This window comes from Crocodylus porosus, unplaced genomic scaffold (genome assembly GCF_001723895.1).
Source record: "Crocodylus porosus isolate Cpor-Errol unplaced genomic scaffold, CroPor_comp1, whole genome shotgun sequence".
In the NCBI taxonomy this organism is placed as follows: Eukaryota; Metazoa; Chordata; order Crocodylia; family Crocodylidae; genus Crocodylus; species Crocodylus porosus.
In genome coordinates this window covers 35,873,440-35,895,990 of record NW_017728931.1, presented here as the reverse complement: position 1 = coordinate 35,895,990, position 22,551 = coordinate 35,873,440, and the positions used below count along the sequence as shown (strand labels likewise).

Here is a 22,551-nt window from a genome sequence, read left to right as displayed (position 1 = left end):
AGCATTCCCAAGCCTATAAGTGTGGTGCAGATTTTTGTCCCCAAGGTGGAGCACCTTGCATTTCTCCATATTGAATGCCATCAGGTTTTCATCCTCCCACCTTGCAAGCCTATCAAGGTCAGCTTGGATCAGCAGCCTATCCTCAAGTGTGGATACTCTTCCCAAAGTTTGGTGTCACCAGCGAACTTGACCAGTCTGCTTTTGACACCAGTGTCCAGATTGCTTATGAAGATATTAAAGAATACAGGTCCCAGAACAGAGCATTGGGGGTCACCGAGTCACTGAGTGCCATGTTGATTTGGTTCTGTCAACTACCACTCTCTGGGTCTGACCTCGGAGCCAGTTCCCCAGCCATTGGACTGTGGAGTACTTGAGGCTACAGTTGCCCAATTTTTCCATGAGGACGTCGTGGGATACCATGTCAAAGCCTTTTTTAAAGTCCAAATATATGACATCAACCTCTTCCCTTTTGTCCACGTGATAAGTTACCTGGTCATAGAAGGAAATGAGATTGCAAAGGAAGACCTACTCGCAACAAGGCCGTGCTGGCTATGCCTCAGAATATTGCCTTCTGTTAGTCTGTCAAAAATGGTTTCTTTGATTAATTTTTTCCAAAATCTTCCCAGGGATTAAGGTCAAACTGATTAGCCTGTAGTTTCCCGGGTCTTCTTTTCTTCTTTTCTTGAAGATGGGCACCACACTGGCCCTCTTCCAACCTTCAGGTACTTCACCCGAGTGCCACAAGTTCTCGAATATCCTTGCCAAAGGCTGTGCTATGATGTCTGCCAGTTACTTTAGCACTCTTGGGTGCAACCTATCTGGACCAGCTAATTTATGAAGGCCTGTCAAGATGCCCCCTCACAAGATCCACATCAACGGTGGGCATATATTTATCCTCACCCTGGTCATCCTGCATCATGTTAGGCAGGGTGGTCCCTTTGGGCTGGTGAAAAAATGATCTTCATTAAGCCAATTAACTTTTTCATGGGTGTCAGTAGTCAGCTGCCCCAGCTGGTTTAGCAGTGATTCAGTGTTGCCTTTGTTTTTCTTTAGACTCCCCACATATCTGAAGACGGATTTTTTTATTGTTCTTGATTCGTGTAGCCAGATGGAGTTCAGTTGCAGCCTTGTCTTTTCTAGTTCACTCCCTGCAGGTGTGGGCCAGTACAGTTTACTCCTCCTTAGTGGTGTTTCCTGTCTTCCATCCTTTATACACCTCTCTTTTTAGATGTAGGAGATCCATGAGCTCCTGTTGAGCCAAGGGGGTTGTTGAGCCCTTTTACCACCGTTCCTATGGGCTGGAATGGTCTTCCCTTGTGCTTTTAGGATCATTTCCTTAAGGAGCAACCATTCATCCTAAACTCCCCTCTCTGTAAAATCATGGCCTCTCAGATCCTCAAGAACAAGTATCCTGAGCTTATGAAAGTCAGCTTTTCTAAAGTCAAGGACTACTGCATTGCTGGCTGACTTGCCAGCTTTGCGATGGATGGTGAAAGTGATCAGCTCATGGTCACTGTCACCCAGCTTCCCTTCAATCCTTAGGCCGATGATTAAATCATCCCCATTGGCCAATACCAGGTCCAGCAGTGCCTTGCCTCTTGTTAACCCATAATCTTCTTGAGACAGGTAGAGCTTATCCACATATGTAAGGAAGCTTTGTGACCAATCGGATTTGGCTGAGTGCTCATCCCATTAGATATCTGGGTAGTTGAAGTCTCACATGATGAACATGCACCAAGAGCGTGCAGCCTTGGCCAGTTCCCTGGCAAATTCTTGATCAAGCACTTGTTCCTGGTTTGGAGGTCTGTAGTAGACTCCTACCATTGTATACCCTTCACTATGTTCTCCTTGTATTCTAACGCAGAGGATCTCCAGTCGTCCTCCTTGGGTGCCAATCTCAGCTTGTAGGGATGTGTAGCTCTCCTTCACAGAGAGAGCTACACCCCCACCCCTTTTTTCAGCATGGTCTCTCCTGTACAGGTTATAGCCATTTATACCGGTAGTCCAGTCATAGGAGGAGTCCATGATCCTTATGAGATCATAGGGTCGTTTTGTTTAGCAGAAGGACCAGTTCCTCCTGTTTATTCCTCAAACTCCTAGCATTAGTGTACAGGCAGGTAAGTGTGCTGTTGGAGGCACTAGGCTTTCTTGTACTCATGGAGAAGCTCTGTTCCTGGGCTGGGGTAGGAGTGGGTTCCCTTGAACTTCCTAACTTGCTGGTTTTCTAGTTGATGCTTGGCGAGTTTGCTCTGGTGGTTGTCTGTCCATCCCCTGATGAGCTTAGTTTAAAGCCTGGTTAAGCAGGTCAGCCATTCTGGCTGAGAAGAGCTTCTTCCCTAGTGGAATGAGGTGGAAGCCATCTCTTCCCAACAGACCACTGCCTTTCTCTCCGAGGAGTGGACTGTGGTCATAGAAGCCGAAGCCTTCATGGTGACACCAATGTTGCAGTCTTCTGTTTACTGCCTCGATTTGTCTCTCCCTCCTCTGCCCGTGACCCATAACCGGGAGGGTCAAGGAAAAAAACACCTGTGCCCCAACCCCGTGAGCCCCACTCCCATGACCCTGCTGGGATTTCTCTGAGCCATGTCATTTTTGCCCATGTGGATAAGGAGCATAGGGTAGTGGTCGGAGGGGTGGATAATTTTTGAGATCCTCTCAGCCACATCCCGGATACAAGCTCCCAGGAGGCAGCAGACCTCCTGAGCTAAGGGGTCAGGGTGACAGATCACTCCCTCTGTTCCCCTCAGGAGGGAGTCATCCACAATGACCTCTCTGCATTTCATCTTAGGTATGATACTTGGTCGTGTTTCTTCCTCACTAGCAGTAGTTGGCAGCTCTGCAGTCTCTACTGGTGCTGCAAGAGGTTTGTACCTGTTACAGAGATCCAAGGGGCTGGTGACCCTGGTACAGTGAGACTTAGGGCCAGAGACTACCTTTTTCCAGCCCCCTGGCTGGACACTATGGGAGTGCCTCTTGGCCTCACTGGTCCTGGCAGGCAACCTGGGTCTTCCTTCTTCTTTCCTGGGATGAAAGGCCTGGCAGTAGGAGTCAGTCTCCTGTTCACCATCCCTGATGGCATGCAGCCTCTGCATCGCAGTCTGGAGCTCCACTATTTGTGATTCCAGAGACTCCAATACAGAGCAAACCTCACAAGGGGAGGTTGCAATGCTCCTCATCCCATATGCCTAGAGTCATGCCAGGAAGCCCCACAGCCAAAAGCCAGGGGCTTTCATAGTTTCATAGTAGCTAGGGTCAGGAGGGACCTAAACAGATGATTTAGCCTGACCCCCTGCCACAGGCAGGAATGAATGCTGGGTTCACAAGACCCCAGACAGGTGATCATCCAACCTCCTCTTGAATTTGCCCAAGGTAGGGACGAGGACCACTTCCCTGGGAAGTTGGTTCCAGATTTTGGCAACCCTAACTATAAAAAGTTGCCTTCTGATCTCTAACCTAAACCTATTCTCCATCGTCTTATTACCACTCTGAATGGAGGCTGGAACCATGGGTTCCGTCTGGATGGAGGCCTTAGAAGTACCAGAGGGGAGAGATCCAGCTGCAGTGGGGAACTTCGGGGTACGACGTGTCCTACCCACCATTGCACTGGTAGTATTTTGGCTACTACTGTACCAACCGCTCCCATGAGACTTGCTGCTTACAACCTTGGGCCCCTTCTGCCCACCCTCTTGCATGAGCCCCCGTGTGCACTCACATGTCAAGCCTAGAAACACGCCTGTTTGCACGCTCTGTTCGCGAGGCCCCACTTACCTTCGGCAGGCTGGGGGTCGTCAGGGGACCTGGGGGTCCTGTTGGGAGGTCCTGGGGGTCCCAGGTCTCATGGGGACACAACAGGCTTCCACCCATGCATTTTGCTACGGAGCCAGGGCCAAAGGGTGAGAGAAGCTAAATGTGTGGCAGGGTGTCAGTGAGAATATAAATAGGTAGAAAATAAGAAGACAAAAGGTAAAGTAAAGAGAGGGGGAAGAGAGCAGGGGACTACAAGGCTAAAGGGAGACATTACAGCACTAGTATACAGGGTGGAAAAGGGGCTGTCAGTGAAAAAAAGTAGTGGAGATCAGGAAAACAGGGTGACTACACCCGAAAGCTTGCTAAAAACTTTTTTCCAACTACTCAGTTGGTCTAATGAAAGATATCACATCTACTCAAAGAACCTTGCCCTGCCTGTGTCCTTAGACTAACATGGCTACAACCAAAAACCCAGCACAGTAGGTTTGTACATTGGATTCCTTCCAGGAGAAAGCCTTTTATTCGGAGATTCTAAAGCTATACAAACCAGTTGTCCCACTTTAAGCACCTGTGGAGTACTGAGAACACACTTTGTCCAAGGAGGACAAACAGGGTTAATTTGAATTAATTGCCATTCAAACAATGTGGCTTCAGACCATGGAGAAGTACTATGGACATGATCTTTGTGGCCCAGCAACTCTAGGGAAAATACTGAGAACAATACCAGCCGTGTTGGTTGTAGCCATGTTGGTCTAAGGACATAGGCAGACAAGGGTCTTTGGGTAAATCTGATATATTTTATTAGGCCAACTCAGATCGTTGGAAAAATTCTTCTTTGCAAGTTTTTGGGTACAATTACCCTTCATCAGGTCAAGGACGCATCTGCAGATGATCTAAGAACAATACCAGGAACTGTATATGGCCTTTGTTGATTTGACCAAAGCCTTTGACTCTGCTAACCTTATCAAAGGTTATCAAAGTTTGGATGCCTAAGGAAATTTATCATCATCCTAAGACTCTTTCATGACCAGATGACTGCCTCCATCCTAAGCAGTGGCTCCAGTATGGACCCCTTTGTGATTCAAACTGTCATCAAGCAGGGCAGTGTGATTGCACCAGTTGTGTTTTCCATCTTTCTTGTAGTCTTCAAGATGCTCATCCATGACTGTCTGCCACATGGCAGTGGCATTGAGTACAGGATGAACAGGAACCTTTTCAGTCTCTCCCACCTCTGTGCACAAATCAAAGTTACTTTGGCCTTGATTGTGGAACTTCAGTATGCCAATGATTGTACTGTCATTGCACATACAGAAGACGACCTAAAAATGGCCCTTAATTGCTTCTCTCAAGCATACTGGTGCCTGGGGCTAACCCTTAACATCGGAAAAACAAACATGCTTTACCAGCCTGCTTGGGACCTGTCAACTCCCCCAGCAAAGATCCTCAGTGATGGACAGGAACTGGAGAATGTTGAACACTTTGCATATCTCAGCAGCCAACTCTCAAAAGTCAACGTGGATGAGGAGATCCGGTATAGGATCTCATGTGCCAGCTTTGCCTTCAAAAGACTGAATCATCATGTGTTCAATGATCATGACACTGAGACTTGAACAAAGCTCCCAGGGAGAAGGCAGCAGGGCAGGAGGCCCAAGCCCCCAATGGGTAGCCTGCATCCACCCCTGCCCCCCTGTGGGCTCGGCTCGGCTCTGCTCTGCTCTGGCCGTGGCACTGGAGGGGAGGAAGTGGACTTTGCCGCCTTTCCATTCTTAAAAGGTGGTCACCCTAACACTACCTCCAGAAGACCCTTGACATAAGGTAGGAGGATCATTGCACAAATGCCGGTGTCCTCACTGACACTAACACCACCAGTATGGAAACGTTAAGTATTCAACATCAGCTGCAGTGGAGAGGGCTTTGTGTGTGCGTGTCTGATGTACATTTACAAAAACAACTGCTATATTCCCACTCAGCCAAGAACAAAGGACACGCGGGGGCCAGAGGAAACACTTCAAGGACACCCTCAAGGTGAACATTAAGAAGTGTGGTATTGACGCCATAAATTAGGAAAAACTAGCTTGGGACAAGGCTATCTGGCGATGCCTTGCAAGAAGGTATGTCTTACTTTGAGGAAAACCATCTTGCCCCGGAGACAAAAAAATGACAAAAACAGAAGGAAAGGAAACAAGACTGAGAAATCTGTGGTCTAAAGCCACACCATCACCTAAAACCATCACCTGTGACATTTGCCAGAGAGTCTGTGGCTCTAGGATCGATTTTTCTTAGTCATCAGCGGACTCATTTACAACCTTTTACTTGACCCACAGGAGTGATCACCCTCGATCATGAGGGCTTGACAACAATGTAAACTGTTGTCCAATGCCTTTTTTGATGCGAGTGGGAACCCAGGACAATCAGACCTGGGATAAACCTGCGGGTTGTTTTTACCCAAGAATGAAAGGTTTTGTCTCTAAAGAAATCTAATATCTGTTTTTAGCTTAAGACGTTTTAGCAATAAAAGCTTTTGCTTTGGGAACCATGAGGAGAGGGAGAGGTAGTTAGCCATATTAATCTGAAGTCATGAAGTATGAAGTCCCTTCGTAGTAAACTGTTGCTTACAAAAGCTTTTGTACCTCTGATTTAGTTAGCTTAGTACAGTGCAACTCTACTCTGGTTTCTTTAGGAACCGTGTATTCTTTAGGAACGCCTACCGTTTATGGAAAACCAGAAATCCAATCATGTGAAACAGCAAGTTGAGTGATGTTGCCAGCTGGGCATAATCTTACTATCAAACTGAAAATGCATTGGTAAAAAAACCCCCCTTTTGTTTAAATCTGTAGGAAAATTGTCCCTACGTGTATTTTTTTAAATGTATTTCCCCCCTTGAATATAATTTGTTGGCAAAAGCCACATTTGTTGCTTCATCAACACGGTTTCCAAATGTGAAATGCTTAACCTGGCTTAGTTTTAGTGAGACCTAAGGATCTCTTTCCAGCACTGTCCCTTAGACTACAAGAGATTGTTTTCTTCTTGAAAAGATGTCTTATGAGAGGACAGGCAGAACCAAAGACGTCAGCATCACTGTGCACAAAATTTTGTTTAAACAAGAAGCACAATAGTAACTGCAGAGACAGTCTTCAATCTTTCTGTAAAAAAAAAAAAAAAAGAAAGAAAAAAAAAAGATGAACAGCTGTGCTTAGCCATAGTCTTGTACAATTAAAATAACTGTGCTAGTATGATCAAGATATTAACAGGTGAAGTGAACTATATGAAAAAATGTTGTACCAGAATCATAGTCTTAAAGTCCCAGAGTGTTTTTATTTCTTCCTTGCCCGCTACTGAATCATGTTTTATCTGGAAAATATGGCAGGTAGCAAGGAAGAGTGAGAGCAAATCAACAGATTTCTCTCACCACTTTCCTCCTTGCTAAAAGCTGCTCATACGCACCTGACTCAGCTCCGCCATCCCTCGCAGAACTCTCTCTTGCACTCCTCACATTCTGCCTCCTATTCCAGTGTTTGACTTCCATCACCCTGTATCAGCTCAAAGGAAATGTTTGTTTCTAACCTAGAATTCTCGAAGGAGCCTAAGGGAGTTATTCTCTAACAGGGGGTCTGTGGTCGTATTCAGAACCCTGCCTCCTTTTGGAAATCCCAGTCTGAATATTTGTGGAATGATTGCTTTTTCTAGCAAAGACTGACTTTGGTGCTCAACCTGGATGCTGTCTATCTGTCTTAAGTACTATCATATCTAGGCACCACATAATTATTAACTTGAATAATCATTTATTTACCCCTGTAAGGGATGCATTTCTTCTAAGGCAGGGCACATTTTACAGATAGGGAACTGAGGCACAAAGAGATTAAGTGATTTGCCCAGGGTTGCACAGAATTTTTGTAGCAAAGAAGGAAGTAACAACTCCCCATGTCCCATAGTAGCTAATGACAGAGCCCTAACTACTGCATGGGCATTTCTTCCTCTCTTCTACAATTGGATCCTTTCTTTCTGGTTACACATTAACAACAGTGAGATGCTATCTGGAATCCAACCCTGATATTGCATGCCTATTGTTTGCTTTTACTTTTTTGGCTGGGGAGAGGTGGGGCGTGGAATTTGTTCACACTTATTACAGAGTGCAGTCCCTGCGCTGATTTCAGGAAGACTGTGGTTGTGTTGACAACAGAAGGGTCCTGCAAGTTCAGAAGTAACAAAGGACGTAGACGGGGATTCTTGTTTGCACAAATGCAAACTACAATTTGTGACTTGTGGGTAGCCAGACCAGCGAGTGAGTTTGCAGAACCCTGTGCAAACCATAAGTGGGAAGATTTGTACTGCTTTCTTCATGATTGGCTCAACAAATCTTATTGTTATTTTATAACTATGTTTTATTTTACAACTGTGTCATGACTAGCAAGTTTCATCCTGATCCTGACCTGGGGGCCTGGACCTTATTCTGTTTATGCCCATAATTTTATTAACTGATTTTTTTTTTTTTTAATCAAATATAATCTATTATGCACCCATCTCCCCAGGGGAGTGATATTTTACATCAGTGTTTCCCATACTTTTGATACCTGGGGCACCTTTTTTTCTGGATTGGCAGCATACTTGACTCACTGCAGGCTGGTTCCAGTTCGTGGGGATCCACCCCATTTTTCATGGCACACTTCTGCAACTCTCACAGCACACCAGAATGTCCCGGCACACCCTTTGGGAATCACTTTTTTACATAGTATTTATGGTCCCCTTTTTGTTGAAAGCCACTCCTTCCCTTTCTCCAGTGGGAGCTAGCTTTTTTGCCTGGCCATCACAAATTAGCTCCACAAGCTTTCCAAGTGCTTTTCCTATACTCTTCCTCTGCCTGATCTGTTGCTCTGCTTTCTGGTCCCTACTCTGTGCTCCCTTCCTGATTTCCTGCTCTGTTTTCTGCTTCCTGCCCCATTTTCCCTGCCTCATCTTCTGCTCTACCTTCCTCTTCCTGCCCCATCTGCTCCTGTGCTGCCTGCCTCCTCGCTGATTTGATGTGTGCCACACATATAGATGCCTGTGATGCTTGTGGCACTCGTGCCACAGGTTGCCTGCTCCTGACCTAACCTTTCAGCTGCTGCTCATAGCCAGGAATCGCATTGTCTTTTCTTTATTATCCCACCATACCTCTGCTTATGAGAAGGTGGATTCAGGTTCTGGGTAATAGCACATGCAGGTTTGCTATGTGTAATATAAAAGAGAGCCAGTGTGTCTTCTTCCTCAGGCATAAGGTTAGGTCAGAACATTCTCCAGGGCATGCTCGTGCAGGTGTGTGAGAAAGACAGCGTATAATGCTGAAATTAGAATCCTCTTCTACTGAAATGAACTCCTCTGTCACCCTCAACAAAGCACAGTTCCAAGCAGCCACTGGAGGCTTGCTGGGCCTGCTTTTTCCTATGTACCTGGTGACATTATTTTTAATGCATCACACTGACCCAGCTTGGGCATTCAGCTGGGAATGTTACAGAAAGAAAATGCCCCCACATCATTTAGGTTTGACGACAGCATTTCAATAAGAATGCTTTCTCAATGCCAAGTGGGTGCACAGTACAGGAGCACTTCATTGAGAACTTACTTGTTTCCCATAGAACTAACTGATACCAGTGCTTTGTGGTTCAGGGAGTATGAAAGACTTCAATTTCTGAGGTCCATGAGGAGCCATCAAACTGGAATCACCTTATGCATCGTGTAAGCACCCTGGAATGGTGACAGTCTGGGCCAAGTTTGCAGTCTCGCTAGCTTTCTTCCTATAATCCTTCTCATCCCTCATTTCCTCCCTGTTGTATTATTTCCTTTCTCTGCCCTTGCTCACGCTACAATTACGACCATGTTAAGCACTTACACCTGTTATTGCCTGTGACTTGATTCTGTACACAGGGAGCTATGTTATCACCCTCAGGGTAATTTGGCTATGACATTTTATTCAAGTCTACAGGCGCATGCAGCATGTTGTAAGATGGTTAGGACAAATCCTCATTATGCCTGGATTCCCTAAGATGGCTATAATAGCAGTGGAAATAAGGCCTCAGCACATTACACTCCATGTAACCTTCCGTTGTTCTGTGTGATACTCATTGGGAGGCCAGGGGAAGGTTGAATTGTTGCAACAGTGTGGAAAGGGTCTCAGTGAAATGACTGAAGAGGTGAGACTGTCAAAGAGAGGGTTAAAATCTGTGGTGGAGCAATGTTGGAATACTCTTGCTCAAGGAATAGCAATGAAGACAGAAACCCCCTCCTGAAATATACAGTGAAGAAACAGACTAAGCACTGAAAGCTACTTCTACTTTCTACTGAAAGCTGTTGAGTCAAAGAATATAGTGTTACAAAAGGGGTGGATAATTTATGGGTGTTGCTAATGCTCGTAGCTATGCAAGCTGTGGTAACAACACAAGGAGAATCAGATCTCATCCTTCTGAGCGAAAGCTGATCTTCTGAGGGGTTCTGGGATTTGCCTTTTGCACAATTGGCCAGGTGCGTTATGTGTCTAATTGAAACATCAGGTGCCAGAGATGAGACAATGGGCTAGAACAGAGATGGCAGCTCCTCTCATGTTCCTAACCTGAAGCCTGATAGCTCCCCATGTGCAAGTGTCCCTGGCTGTTGAATTGTTTGTTCTTTAGGAGAGTTTACAATGTATTGTCCTGGTGCGGTAATAGCTGTTGAACGGAGCCCGCTGTCTCATGTTTGCTGATCCTGCCACTTCCCTGTTGACTGGTTTATCCTGAGAACAAGAACAGTCATGCCTTTGAGAGTGAGGTCATGGCCCTGACCAGATCCATGGATGGAAAGTGGCAGCTTGTTTTCTCCTATGCCATTTTGTTGTCCTGGTTCTTTTTATTCTCCCCTTTCTTTTTGACTCATTGGCTCGAGGACTACCTCCATATCCCAATGGACTTCTATCCAATATGCATCTCCTTTATTTCCCCTCCTCCCCAACATTCAACTTGATTCCTGTGTCTGAAGGGTGACACGGATCAGCTGGTGAATAGTGCCTGCTGGCTTGGAAGTAGGGTCTCCCAATGCAACATTTAGTTGTTACACATGCAGCCCTGGTTTGAAGTACAAGGGCTTGAGAAACCTCAGCAATTTATGTAACAGCTTCCCTGTCTACCCCCTTCCACCTCACCAGTGACACCAATGAAAGGGGCATTTCTTCGTCGTCTTGTCTGTTCCTTTTGCCAGGTAGATACCAGATAGGACCAGGTATAGGATCCAGTTCCATCCCTAGATCCTTACGTGAGTATTTACTAGTCATAATGGTGGCCCTATGCTCCTGGCTTGTCACTATCTCCAGTGGCACGTCCAATGGAAGTACCAGGGCTGCTGCTGAACATGAGAGAGAACAAGCATAAGTTGCTGCAGGCCTGTATGTGAATCAGCCAGCCTGTTTCTCCAGCTCTGGAAGGTCTTGCAGCTGCTCCAGAGGCTCCTTCCATTCAATGCTCCTGCCTCAAATCTGTTGTAGGAGCCTCTCACTGCCTTTATAGGGTACTACTGCCCCCATTCTGCCAAACTGAACCAAGGCTGGCTGTGGACTGGCTGGCCCTTGAAGGGGCAGGTCTCCTTGTTCCAACAAGATGACTCCATTCCAGAGACATCTGCTCCTCTTCACTTGCTTTTTCTTTTGTATGTTTTTTTCTCTCTGTCTCTCTCCCCTTTCTCTTTTCATTCTGTTTACTTCCTCCTTCTTGTAACAAACCTAGCCCTGCCACCCTTCAACATAGAGAAGTAAGGCCAGTCACAGGGGCTTCTGCTGCCTATGTTGCCAATCAGACATCTGAGCCACACCCATGCCAGTGTACTAGGTACTAACTGTACTAACACTAGCACCTATGACTTGGCTGTGCTAGTCCCAAGTATCCACTCAGGGTACCACCCAGTGTTTGAAACATTGAGGGCCTGATCCTGCAAGCACTCAGGGCATGGAGTGCCTTCCCATCAGTGGGCAATATGCAGCCCCTGCAGTGAGAAAGGAAAGCCCCAAATTGCTCCCTCTCTGCTTCTGTCTTAGAGCCTGATTGGCATCCCCAGGTGCACTGCTTATGATAGAAGCTAACATTAATTACAGGATAAGAGAGCAGAGTAAATATTCAGATAATTAAAGCACCAGGTGCTCTAGGGTACATATTGATCTTTCAAGACCTTTAAGTGTTCTCACCCACCTATCTCTAGCTTGTGGCTGAATGTGAGCAGTGAAATATTTAGCATGTATTTGGCATATATGACTGAATAAATGTGGTGGGAACTTTGCATGTACATCAGTTCATGTTGGCAGTACACATACAACTCTGCTTCTTCCTCCCTGCCCTCAAAGGGCAAGTAACCGACTAACTTCCCAGTTGTAGGTTTCTTTGATGTGTACCCCACTAAGCAGTGCCCCACTAGGCATTCCCTAAAGCTGGCATGGAGCTGACAGGGAGTAAGAATTGACCAAGGTCCATTTTCCTCCTGAGAAGTCAGAACTTGCTTGGGAATGACCAACCACCTGGGGACTAAACCTGGGACATTTGGAACTAAAAGAGGGAGCCAAAGGACCAAGAACTCAGCTGGCTGCTGCTACAACCAAGAGGACTTCACACTGTGGTGGGAGTCCAAGATCTGTACTCTGGTTGTGGGTTACTCCTGCAAGGGGTAGCAAAGGCACAAGCCACCTGTCACACTTACAGGACTAGCTGCATCTCTTTCCTTCCTGGTGAGAGCACCCCTTCACATGTCAGGTCTCAAGCCTCACCTCTTCTGGGGTGGAATTATGCAAATTTCCCTCTCCTAGACTGGGCTTTAATTGACTGTACCTTGCATATCAGGTATGTTTACTTAATCCTTCAGGACTAAGGTTTGACTGCGTTTGGGCACTTGTGGCTCTTCCTTTTGGGGGTATTGGGTGACTCAGCCTTCTTAAAAGGGAAGAAAACAACAAAGACTCAACATGGGATGATTTGGATAGGGATGATCCTGCCTGACAGGCAGGGGGTTAGACTAAATGACCTCTAAAGGTCTCTTCCAGCCCTACTTCTCTATGATTCTATACCTGTCTGTGCTACCTAAAAGATGAGGGGAACTTAGGCTGTTTGGATATCTTGCAGATAGTTTCAGGCCTGTTTTGAACACAGACGAAAGGATTGTGTAAATCCTATTACCATTCTGTGTACATGTGGCAGGGAGTATGTGTACTTTCAGGCCTTTCCCGGTCTTAGTCAAAATCAATTTTGTAACATGGCTCGGGACAGAGACAGAATCCCAAGAGCTAATAGATCCCTGGTATTGCTGAGAAGAGGCAATCTTTCTCTGTTGTTTTCCCCTGACATTTCCAGACAGACTCTTGCTAATTTAACTGGGGGCATACAGAAAACATGTTAGGTACCAGGCCAGCTCACAGTATTTGTAAATCTTTACAGAGTAGCTGTGAGACTGACGCATACCATCTTGCTCTGAAATTCATGAGACAAAGCAGTGAACACAGCCATAGATTTCTTCTTGGTCCACATGCAGAAAATGGTACCTAGATCCTGCAGCATGTGATGGGTTGTGACTGACTATGGGGTTTATTGCAATATTTCTCTTAACATTATAACAACAAGAACACAGTTATGTGACTCAGTTTACCTAGAATGCTAGCACATGGGGAAAGAAGTGTTAATAGGGTCCCTGCTAAGTGCCAGGATAGCTTAAGTGCAGAACAGGACAAACGTAGCTTAGGTGGGCTTGGTGCTTATCCTTTGGCAGAGATGCCCAAGAGACTTCAAAAGGAAAAGACACAGATAAGCATAACTGTGAACAAGCAGGGTGTTAGCTCCTTGAAGGGACGGTATGAGGGGTCTGGATTCAGGGACCAGCTGGGCAACCCAGGCGGGGAGGGGGGAGGCGCTCTGGAATGTGTGGCCTGGAATGGGGACTGAAAAACTGCTTAACTATAGGGAGGGGGCAGAGAACCTGTGGCTGAATGGCTTTTGCCCCAGTAAATGCCTTTGTTGAAGTGGATAGGTGAGGTTCTTTGGGTAAATGTGATACCTTTTATTAGACCACTAAGTAGTTGGAAAAATTGTTTTTCACAAACTTTCAGAGACACAAATACCTTTCTTCAGGCATAGGGAGAGTCTGCTGAGGGTTATGTGCTTTATGTGGTTTATTCCTGGGTGGGATAGAAGCCAATATGCAAAATGAAGGTCTGTAAAGATGCAAATAAGTGGCAGTGAAGATCAGAGATGATTGGGAGATATGGAGCAGTCCCCCTCCTGCTTGGAACTTCAGGTTGCATGCAGTCTCCCCAGGAAATGAAAGCTTCTCTCTGAGGAATGGAACTGGGTGTCAGGGCCGCAGAGTACCAAAGGAAGGTGAGAGACAAAGAGGCTTGAGTCTCAGAGTGGGAACAAGCCAAGCTCTCTCCCTCCTCTAGAAATCACATCTGGACTGGCTTAGCAGGGCAGTCACAAAGACTAGACAAGTTCATTGTGGTCCCAAGCAAGCATCCCCCTGGAGGCACTCCATGATATGAATAGAATGGCGTCACATCAGGTAGATATTCTATTCCTTGAGCTAGCTGGACGGGGTACATCTCCTGTCTGAATGCTACCACTATCAATGGACCCTTCCTCTCTTTACTCCACCATTCTATCTTTGAAAATGTAATATCCTCGTCCCACCCACCATAGCTTCCTCCTCCTGTTTCTCCAGGAGGCAACAGGGAATACAGGAAAAGCATCTGTGTATTTTTCTGGCTGTACTGGGAAATTCTCAGGGGAAAAAGGTCCTTTGGAGGTGAAACTGGAAAACCAAGGGAAAGGCCTAGACCTTTATCCAAGGAGGGGGGATTGTTTCAGATTTACTTTTCAGCCTTTTCTCAATGACTGCAGCCATAGAATACAGATTGTGCAAACAGGAAATCTCTGTCTGATTGCTTTGTGTCCATTTTTCTTGTTTGGTTAATATAAGTGTTATGCAAATATTTGCATGGCACCATGAATTGGCTTCCTTCACCCAGTGTCGGTAAGACGCTGGCAGCTGGCATTCACTCTCAGCCAGCTGCTTGTATGCATTTGGGGACTTGGTGCTAGGTTTGCTCAGGAACTTGATAAAGCAAACAGATAAATTGTCTCACTGGCTTAGAGCACTGATCACGTAATCTGGTATGCTGTTTCCAGTAGAGACCCATTCTAGATGCACCACCATTAGAACATCTGAGCCCTTTCCAATTAAACCTTGAGTTTACAATATTTATTTGAATATAAGAGATCCCTCCCCAATAATTAAATTTTATATATGGAAAATATATACATTGGTTATAATTTTCCAGGTATAGAATCTATTTTCCAGAAGTTGTCCATGAATTTGTTCCCTTCCTACTGCTACAGCAGAAAATAAATCTGGGAGGTGATGTAGCACTCTTGCCCTCTACCTCCCCCTATAGACCCCTACTGTTAGACCCTGCTCTCTGAACACATGGAAGTGAGGAGCACATTTGGAAATGATGACCTTGTTAAAAAGGTCTGCTTTTTCCCCTGGTGCAACCACCAGATTGACTGGCGTATCCTGCAGGGGCCCCACATTACCTGGTGCCTTCTTCATACTCCCTATATATTTAAAAAAAGACTGTTTGTTGTTGCTAGCCCTAGTTCCGTATCTGCCTTAGCTTTCCTAACAGCCCCCTACACACCAGAGTGATGGAGGTATGCTCCTTTTTGGTGATAGCCCCTCCCTTCCACTGGGCATATGCCTACTTTTTGGCAATCGGGCATTCCTGAATGCTGTTGGTGAGCCAGGGGGCTTTTGAGCACTCTTGCCCCCTTTGATTCTCACTGAGATTGTCACCCCTTGGGCTCTGAGTATCGTCTCCCTAAGGAACAAACACTCATCTTAGGCACCCAGTTTCCCTACTCTCCAGGACCCCAGTGCCTCTCCTACCAATCTCCTCAACTCATTGAAGTTAACCCTCTTGAAGTCAAGGGCTACTGCTTTGCTGCAGGCCCTTGACACCGTGCGCTGGATGGTGAATTCCAGCAAGCGATGATCACTGTCACCCAGGTGGTCAAGAACCTGGAGTCCTCGCACCAGGTCGTCACCTGTGGCCAGGACCAGGACCAGGTCCAGCAGGGCATTTCCCCTGGTGGGACTGTGCATCTCCTGGGCTGGAGGTCCTGTATCTTGGCAAGGGTCAAATTAGCCAAATCAGTTCCAAATTCTATTAACTGAGCAAAGCTCAATAGCTCAATTCTGTGTGGTGCTACCACTGGGAAGTATCCTTCCTCCCAGACTCTTCATCTTGCGACTTCAGATGCTCTCAAATCCATAGCAGGTATGCCCCCAAGTGTTGTTTGCCCTTAGCCAAAAGAGCAAGCCAGAAAAATATCCCCCATTACCACAAAAATAAAGTGTATAGCCAAGATCCTCCCATTGGGCTACTAGAGGGATGCTATAGCAGACTTTCATAGGGAAGCCTACCAAAGTACATTGTACAAGCCTCCAGCCTTAATTCTACAAGGTTGCTTAAAGTGATCTTGACCTACAAAAGACTAAGATCCTATATGTAAAGACCTTACATGAGACAATAAGGACTGTAATTGATCTGAACTATACCAACTAAAAATACTTTTAGCTTAGTGTTAGGTTTACCATATAGCTCACTGGGCTGGGCCCCAGCAGAGCCGACAACATTTCAAGCCATGGTGACCCCATAGCTGAGCACTGCTTAGTATGGGTATTCCAGATACCCCCCACCAAGGATCCACATGTTAATTAGCCCTCCCCACTCAAAACCAGGTGTTCTTGTCATGAGTCCTGGGATCCTTCAAAAAATTATATGCAGGTGGGGTGCAAGGCAACCTGGGTTGGCTCCACCTCATGAAGGGCAGGGCCACACTAATGATATGCAACAGGCTGAGAGAGGAGGTGAGAGAGGGATTCCCAATGAACTGGTTAGCCTCTTTGATGATGTTTGCCAGACATTTAATGCTGGTGAAGAAACAGGAATGATTGGAAATAGGAAGGAAAGATACGTCTCAGCTATGGAAGTAAAGAAAAAGTAAAAATGCATGCAATGTAGTGGCTCACCATGACTTGAAAAATAGTTGGTGCTGAGAGGGACTGCATGCAGTAAGCTTTCCAATATACTTTATTCAGAGCAGTGAGGGGGCTCAGGTGATTGGTAGGGAATCATTAGCATAACAACTCAGACAGGAGTCCTTGCATCCATGGATGATCTGAGCATTGTATGTAGGGATAAAGGATCACTGGAAAAAGGGTTGCAACACACCTAGGTATATAGAGCAGCAGTAGGGCCCAAGCTCAATGTGAACAAAAGCACCAGACTAGTACTAGGTAAGCTTGAGGACCCATCACCCCTGGAAAGGGTAAAGATCCTCAGCTTGGAGTTTGGCCAGGAGCTGATGGAGTGGAAGGCATGGAAAAAGACAGAGGTTGAGGCCAGACAGAGACTGGGGCTATGGCAATCACACTGCCTGTCAATGGCGGGGGGTGGCACTGATGAAGATGGTGCTTCTGCCGATGCTGTTACGCACTGCTCTAGTCTTCTCCCCCCTCCTGCCTCCTCCAAACAAGTTGTTTGCAGAATCCAGAGAGCCATGTGTGTTTTCCTTTGGAACTCCACAAGGGTGAAAGTGGCAAGGGCTAAGCTGCACAAAGCAACACGGTTCAGAGGCAGAGGAATGCCAGACATCTTCCTCTTCCTCTGGGCCAAGTACATGAGCCAGGTTTGCAAACTGACAACAGAGGGGGAATCTAAAACAGCCAGCTTTGTTAAGTATTTTGCAGGGCAGTTGCTGCAACACTGGCAAGTGTACACACTGACTAACAGGAGCCCATGGATCATGTTTTCCCCATGGTTTTATGAGATCCTGAAGTGCTTTTGAGAGAAATACAAGCTGCATGATGCTACTGTAGCAACCCTGGTAATCCACCGCAAGATAAGGGAGGTGGTAAGGGCAAGAGACACCATATCACCAGTAGACTTACTACATAGTGACAGCTGCCAGGCCATGTGGGAACAAATCTTTCACAAGGACCTGCAGAAGAAGCACAGAGACCTAAACTGGCAGAAGGCCCACTGGGCACTTCCTGTGTGGGCATGGAGAAACAGTGGAGGGCAGAGAGGTCCATTGAACTGCCTGATCCTATCAGCATTTCAGCATCTTATCTAGCAGGGGATGTAGTATTGGTTCAGGTGGTTTTGCTGTACATGGAAAGGGAGAGCCCTTTTTGTGTAGTTGAGGTTGGAGACTTGTCCATTGCACTGCAGGTAGGCACCCCTACAAGAGTCTACTATAGCTTCCCAATGCGAGGATCTTGATTACACACTTTATTTTATGGAGATAGGAGGGATCTTGGGGTGTACATGCAGAATGCCCGCCATGGATTTGGGAGTATCTGAAACCCCAGACTGAAGAGTCTGGGAGGTAAGATACTTGCTGGTGGTAACACACAGACCTGAATGACTGAGCTCTTCTGAGTGGATGGAGTTTAGAACTGATTTGACTAATTTGGCCTGAAACATGAAGTTGGGGACAGTGTTGGTGGTGAAGGAGAGCGGAGAGAAAATGCAGCTGAGCCCAGAGGGCAAGGGATGGCATGGGACAGAGGGGAAGAGATTCATATATGCTTGAAAAAAGCATTTTTTTACATGTAAAAAAAAAAAAAATCCCAGTTTGAGGGACTTAAAAAACAAATTCCTGCTGCTGCTCCTGCAGGTTAGTTTTGCCCAAAACAGAGTTGAGGGATGCTGGGAGCCGGGGTACAGGTCACTACTCCCATACCTTCCATCTCATGAAACAAAATCTGGAGGAATCTTGCAGCTGCTTTAGGGCAGGCTGGCTCATTCACAGTCCCCAAAGGGAAGGGATGGAGCAGAGAAGGTAACCCCTGGCACACATGCTAGAGCATGGCACGTGAAAGCGTTTTGTTTGGCACATGTGCCTCGGGGTGGATTGCATGGGGATGTGAGAGACCTGATCCTTATTGTGGCAGTGCATCCCTGGCCCCTTCCCTGCCACCCACCTCGAAGTGTGCATGCACCCATTGCCATCAATGAACAGGTGCGGGACTCCACAGATCTCGGTGCAGCTGCAAGCAGCTCAGGCACTGTGGTGGGTAGCAGTGGCCTGCCCAGAGCCCAGGATGTCTATGGCAGGCAGCTAGGAGGCTGCAAGTGGCTGCACTGGGGTCCACAGGGTCCCAGCACAGCTCATTGCTGGCGGCAGGTGTACACATGCCTCGGGGTACATGGCAGGGAAGGGGCTAGGGCTGGGACTGTGATGCCACAACAAGGATTGGGTCCCTTGTGGCTCCCCCACTGTCTGCCTCTGGTATGCTAACATCTTAAAAATTGAGGTTGTGGGTGTTTTTGGCACTCTGCCCAAAAATGTTGCCAACCCCTGGGACAGACCATGGTAGATTTTGCACAAGTCCCAGCATATTCCCCATGGTTGTAGATCTGTGTGAGGGTGGTACAGCAACTCTGAGAGACAATTCTTCCACGCTGTAGCAGGATGGAGTCCTAGGGTTAACCGTGCTGCCCCTAGGTCCCCTCTCTGTCCCATGCCAAGCATGCTTCAAGCACCCTCAGAATCTCGCCCGCCACGTCTTTGATCTTCCAAATCACAGGGAGGCTGCCCTTTGTCCTCTTAGCCACGGGTGAGGCTATACACATACTGCATTCCCGCGGTATGCCAGACCAGTGTTCAGTATGGGTGTTCAGGTACACCCCCGCCTCATGGGCTATGCGTGGCTCCAACCATCCCTGTATCCAGCCCCAAGCCTTGCTGATGGACCGGACATTCATCTGTCTCTCTTGTCCACTCTCTCCGGGGCCTTCTGGTTGCCCCTGCTTAGGGCTGGGGCACCCACACTGTCGTGGTTCCCCTATGAGGCCTCCTCCATCCTCTTATAGCCTCACCCGGTTCTCCAGTATAACAACACAGCAAAACACAAGCCTCTCCGTTATAACTTAAATTCAGGCCTCACAGCTAAAACATCCTCTGAGCCACACCACAAGTGCTCCCTTTCTCATCCATATCACCAGCTGCACGCACATTCAGGCTTTTCCCTTTCTTCACTCAGGGCAGAGCTCCTTCTCGTTTGGTCACAGGCAGGGCCTTCCCTTTGCCTAGTCTCAACCTGGGAGCTATATAGGAGCCAGGCCTGCCCCTTCCGGTCAGCTGACTCAACAGGTGTGGGCCCCTAGCTCTTCCTGGTTGCCCTGCCCAAAGCAAAGCCAAGGTGTTTAGCAAACCTGAAAATCACATAGTATAAGCATGTTAACCAGCACTACCAAATAGTGGTCTACCACAGTGTTATCAGCATGGCTGCTTCTGCGTGGAAGCCAATTCAGATGCTAGTTTTAATGCAGATAATGAAACACGTGAGTGTTTCACTAGAAACTAATAGGTGAGTATGAGCAGATGTCAAAGCAAATGTTAGACAGGAAGTGTAGCATGTGTTGAAAAGCATCATCTGACTGGTTGAGAAGAAGGCCTGTTTGCTCTTGCTAATCGTGGTGCAGATTAGGAGTAATCCCAATGAAGTCAGTGGGGTTATGGTAGGGGAATTAAGATGTAATCCAGGCTCAAGGAATGTATCAGGGTTTTTTTACTGAAAATTGTGAAAGGTAATCGGTGTCTCTAAAGTTGACTGGGTCGTTTTCCTGTATCTCATGAAGTTACATGGGAAGCTGAATATCAGGCATTTGAACTGTTAACTGAGAAATGTTGACCATGTTCTGAGTCAACTGTGACAGCTGAGTGCCCTTCCAGGAATCATCACTGCCCTGGGGCTTTCTTCAACAGTAAGAGTTATTAACTTGCAAAAAAAACCCCCGGAGCCATTGTTATTGGCTTTTACTTGCTTCAGCCATATTGTCAGCTGAAAACATCAGCTTGCCATGGCATGATTTACAGGATTTTGTGAGATTTTCATGAAGAACTTAACCCAGTGGGAGCAGAAATTATTCAAATTATCATGTTAGTGATTATTTTTGAAGCACACTCTTTGAGTTTTGCAACACTGGCTGGGATTAACTCTCAGAACCCCACCTTTTCCCAGGGTGCTGAAAGAAGGACACAGGCTTTGTACAACACAAAGGGCATATTAGCAAAAATAGGGCTTCACTTGGAAATAAGCTCCTGGAGACCTTTGTACATTTCAAAGTGGATTAGTTCTTCTGTGGCACAGAAATAAGGCTGGGAAGTTTAGTCCCAGCATTGTCATCATGTGCCTGACCCTTCAATGCTTTGGTTTCCCTATCTATGAAATGAAGGTAATACTGCCTATCTCACATGGGTTTGCAAGACCCCACATGTTAATTTTTCCATTGATCTTGCATCTCCTTTTCTGGGATCTCAGAGCAAAGTAGTAGCCATATCACCAACTTGGCATATTGAAAGTGTCTGGAGGAGGGGGCAAAAGTTCGCTTTCATCCAGTCCTGTACAGTCCCAACCAGAGAGGGGGCACTGCTCTGTCATCACTACCATCTCTTCTTTAAAGTGGGTTTTAATGTCCCTTCCTTCTTTTGTGCAGGGTATGGTAGCTGGAGGGAACTGGCTAAGGCTGTGGACCCAAACTTGCAGCTTTATTATCCTAAGAAGCCAGGACGCCAGGTAAGAGAACTCGGGAGTCTTTTAGACATTTGAGAAAATGTTCTTTTGGACCTGCCTGGCAGGTCTTGGCTCTAGGCATCAGCACTTCCTATATGCACAGAACAAGTTCCAATCTCAGTGACCCTGGTATAGAAACAGAACAACTCCACTGTTATTGGTGGTGTCACTCTGGATATATGTTGTCATAATGGAGGTCTTTACCTGGCCAAGAAGGACACAAGAAGGCATAACTAAGCAAGATTGAATGTAATAGAGGGAGCTTTCAGGCTAAAGGCCTGTACGTAACACAGTGAGGAATGATTTCACAGGGGAAATGGTAGAATGTCCATTGCTTGGAACATTTAAAATAAGTCTGAACAAAACACTAGCAACCAAACTAAAGGCAATACTTTACAGCTCCAAGGTGGTGAGGAGGCAGGGAGTTATTAAAATAACTCTGGGGCTCCAGGTAAGAAGGCTAAAGTGAGTAGAGACTAGATCAGTGTAGGCCATTTGGATAGTAGGCCTGTGCAAGTTGGCAGCGGTCCGATCTGGCTTCAGATCCAGCTGCTTCAGATGGTGGCAATCCGATCTGGAGCTCTGGACCGGGTTTCTGTCTCAATCCGGCCAAAGCGGCTCCGAAGCTTCAGAGGCGCCTCAGAGATCCAGCCATAGGGTATAATGGGGAATCAATGAAATATCTATAACTTTGTTGTTTTTTTGCTGATTTGGATGAAACTTGCAGGGATGGTAGCCTCTCATGAAACCTACCAGGTTTCAGGAATAGCAGTCCAGGGGTTTGGGGGAAACTGTACCTCAAATGCTTGAAAGCAAAGCTCCTCTCATGTCTATGTGTTACAACACAGGTGGGTGAAAACTGCAGGGGTGGTAGCTCTTACTGAGGCTGCAAAACCTGCCAAGTTTCAAGAAGATCAAGTTTCAAGGGGTTTGGGGGGAACTGCCACCCAGGCTGCTGACAAAGCAAAACTTGACCCCAAAGCGTCTGAACCTTCTCCAGATCCGAAGCTCTGTCCGAAGCCCCACACAGCCCTACTTGATAGTAATGTCACTGTCTCCAGTGCCAAAGGTGGTGAGCACCTTACACTCCACTATGCTTGTGATAGCTTATGAATTCTTTTAGAGGCCCCTGTGGACTCGCTAGCTGCTCATCAGCCCTGTGTAGGCCTCCTAATCCTTATG

The 22,551-nt window shown here is 46.7% G+C and overlaps 1 protein-coding gene across 1 annotated transcript in view; it reads left to right on the top strand.

Moving 5' to 3' along the window:
* The window catches only part of B4GALNT3 (beta-1,4-N-acetyl-galactosaminyltransferase 3), a 111,610-nt gene that overhangs the window by 51,506 nt on the left and 37,553 nt on the right, over nucleotides 1-22,551 (top strand). Inside the window, 1 exon segment of the mRNA XM_019543885.1 lies at nucleotides 21,293-21,372. Within this exon segment, the coding sequence (XP_019399430.1) occupies nucleotides 21,293-21,372 (80 nt within the window).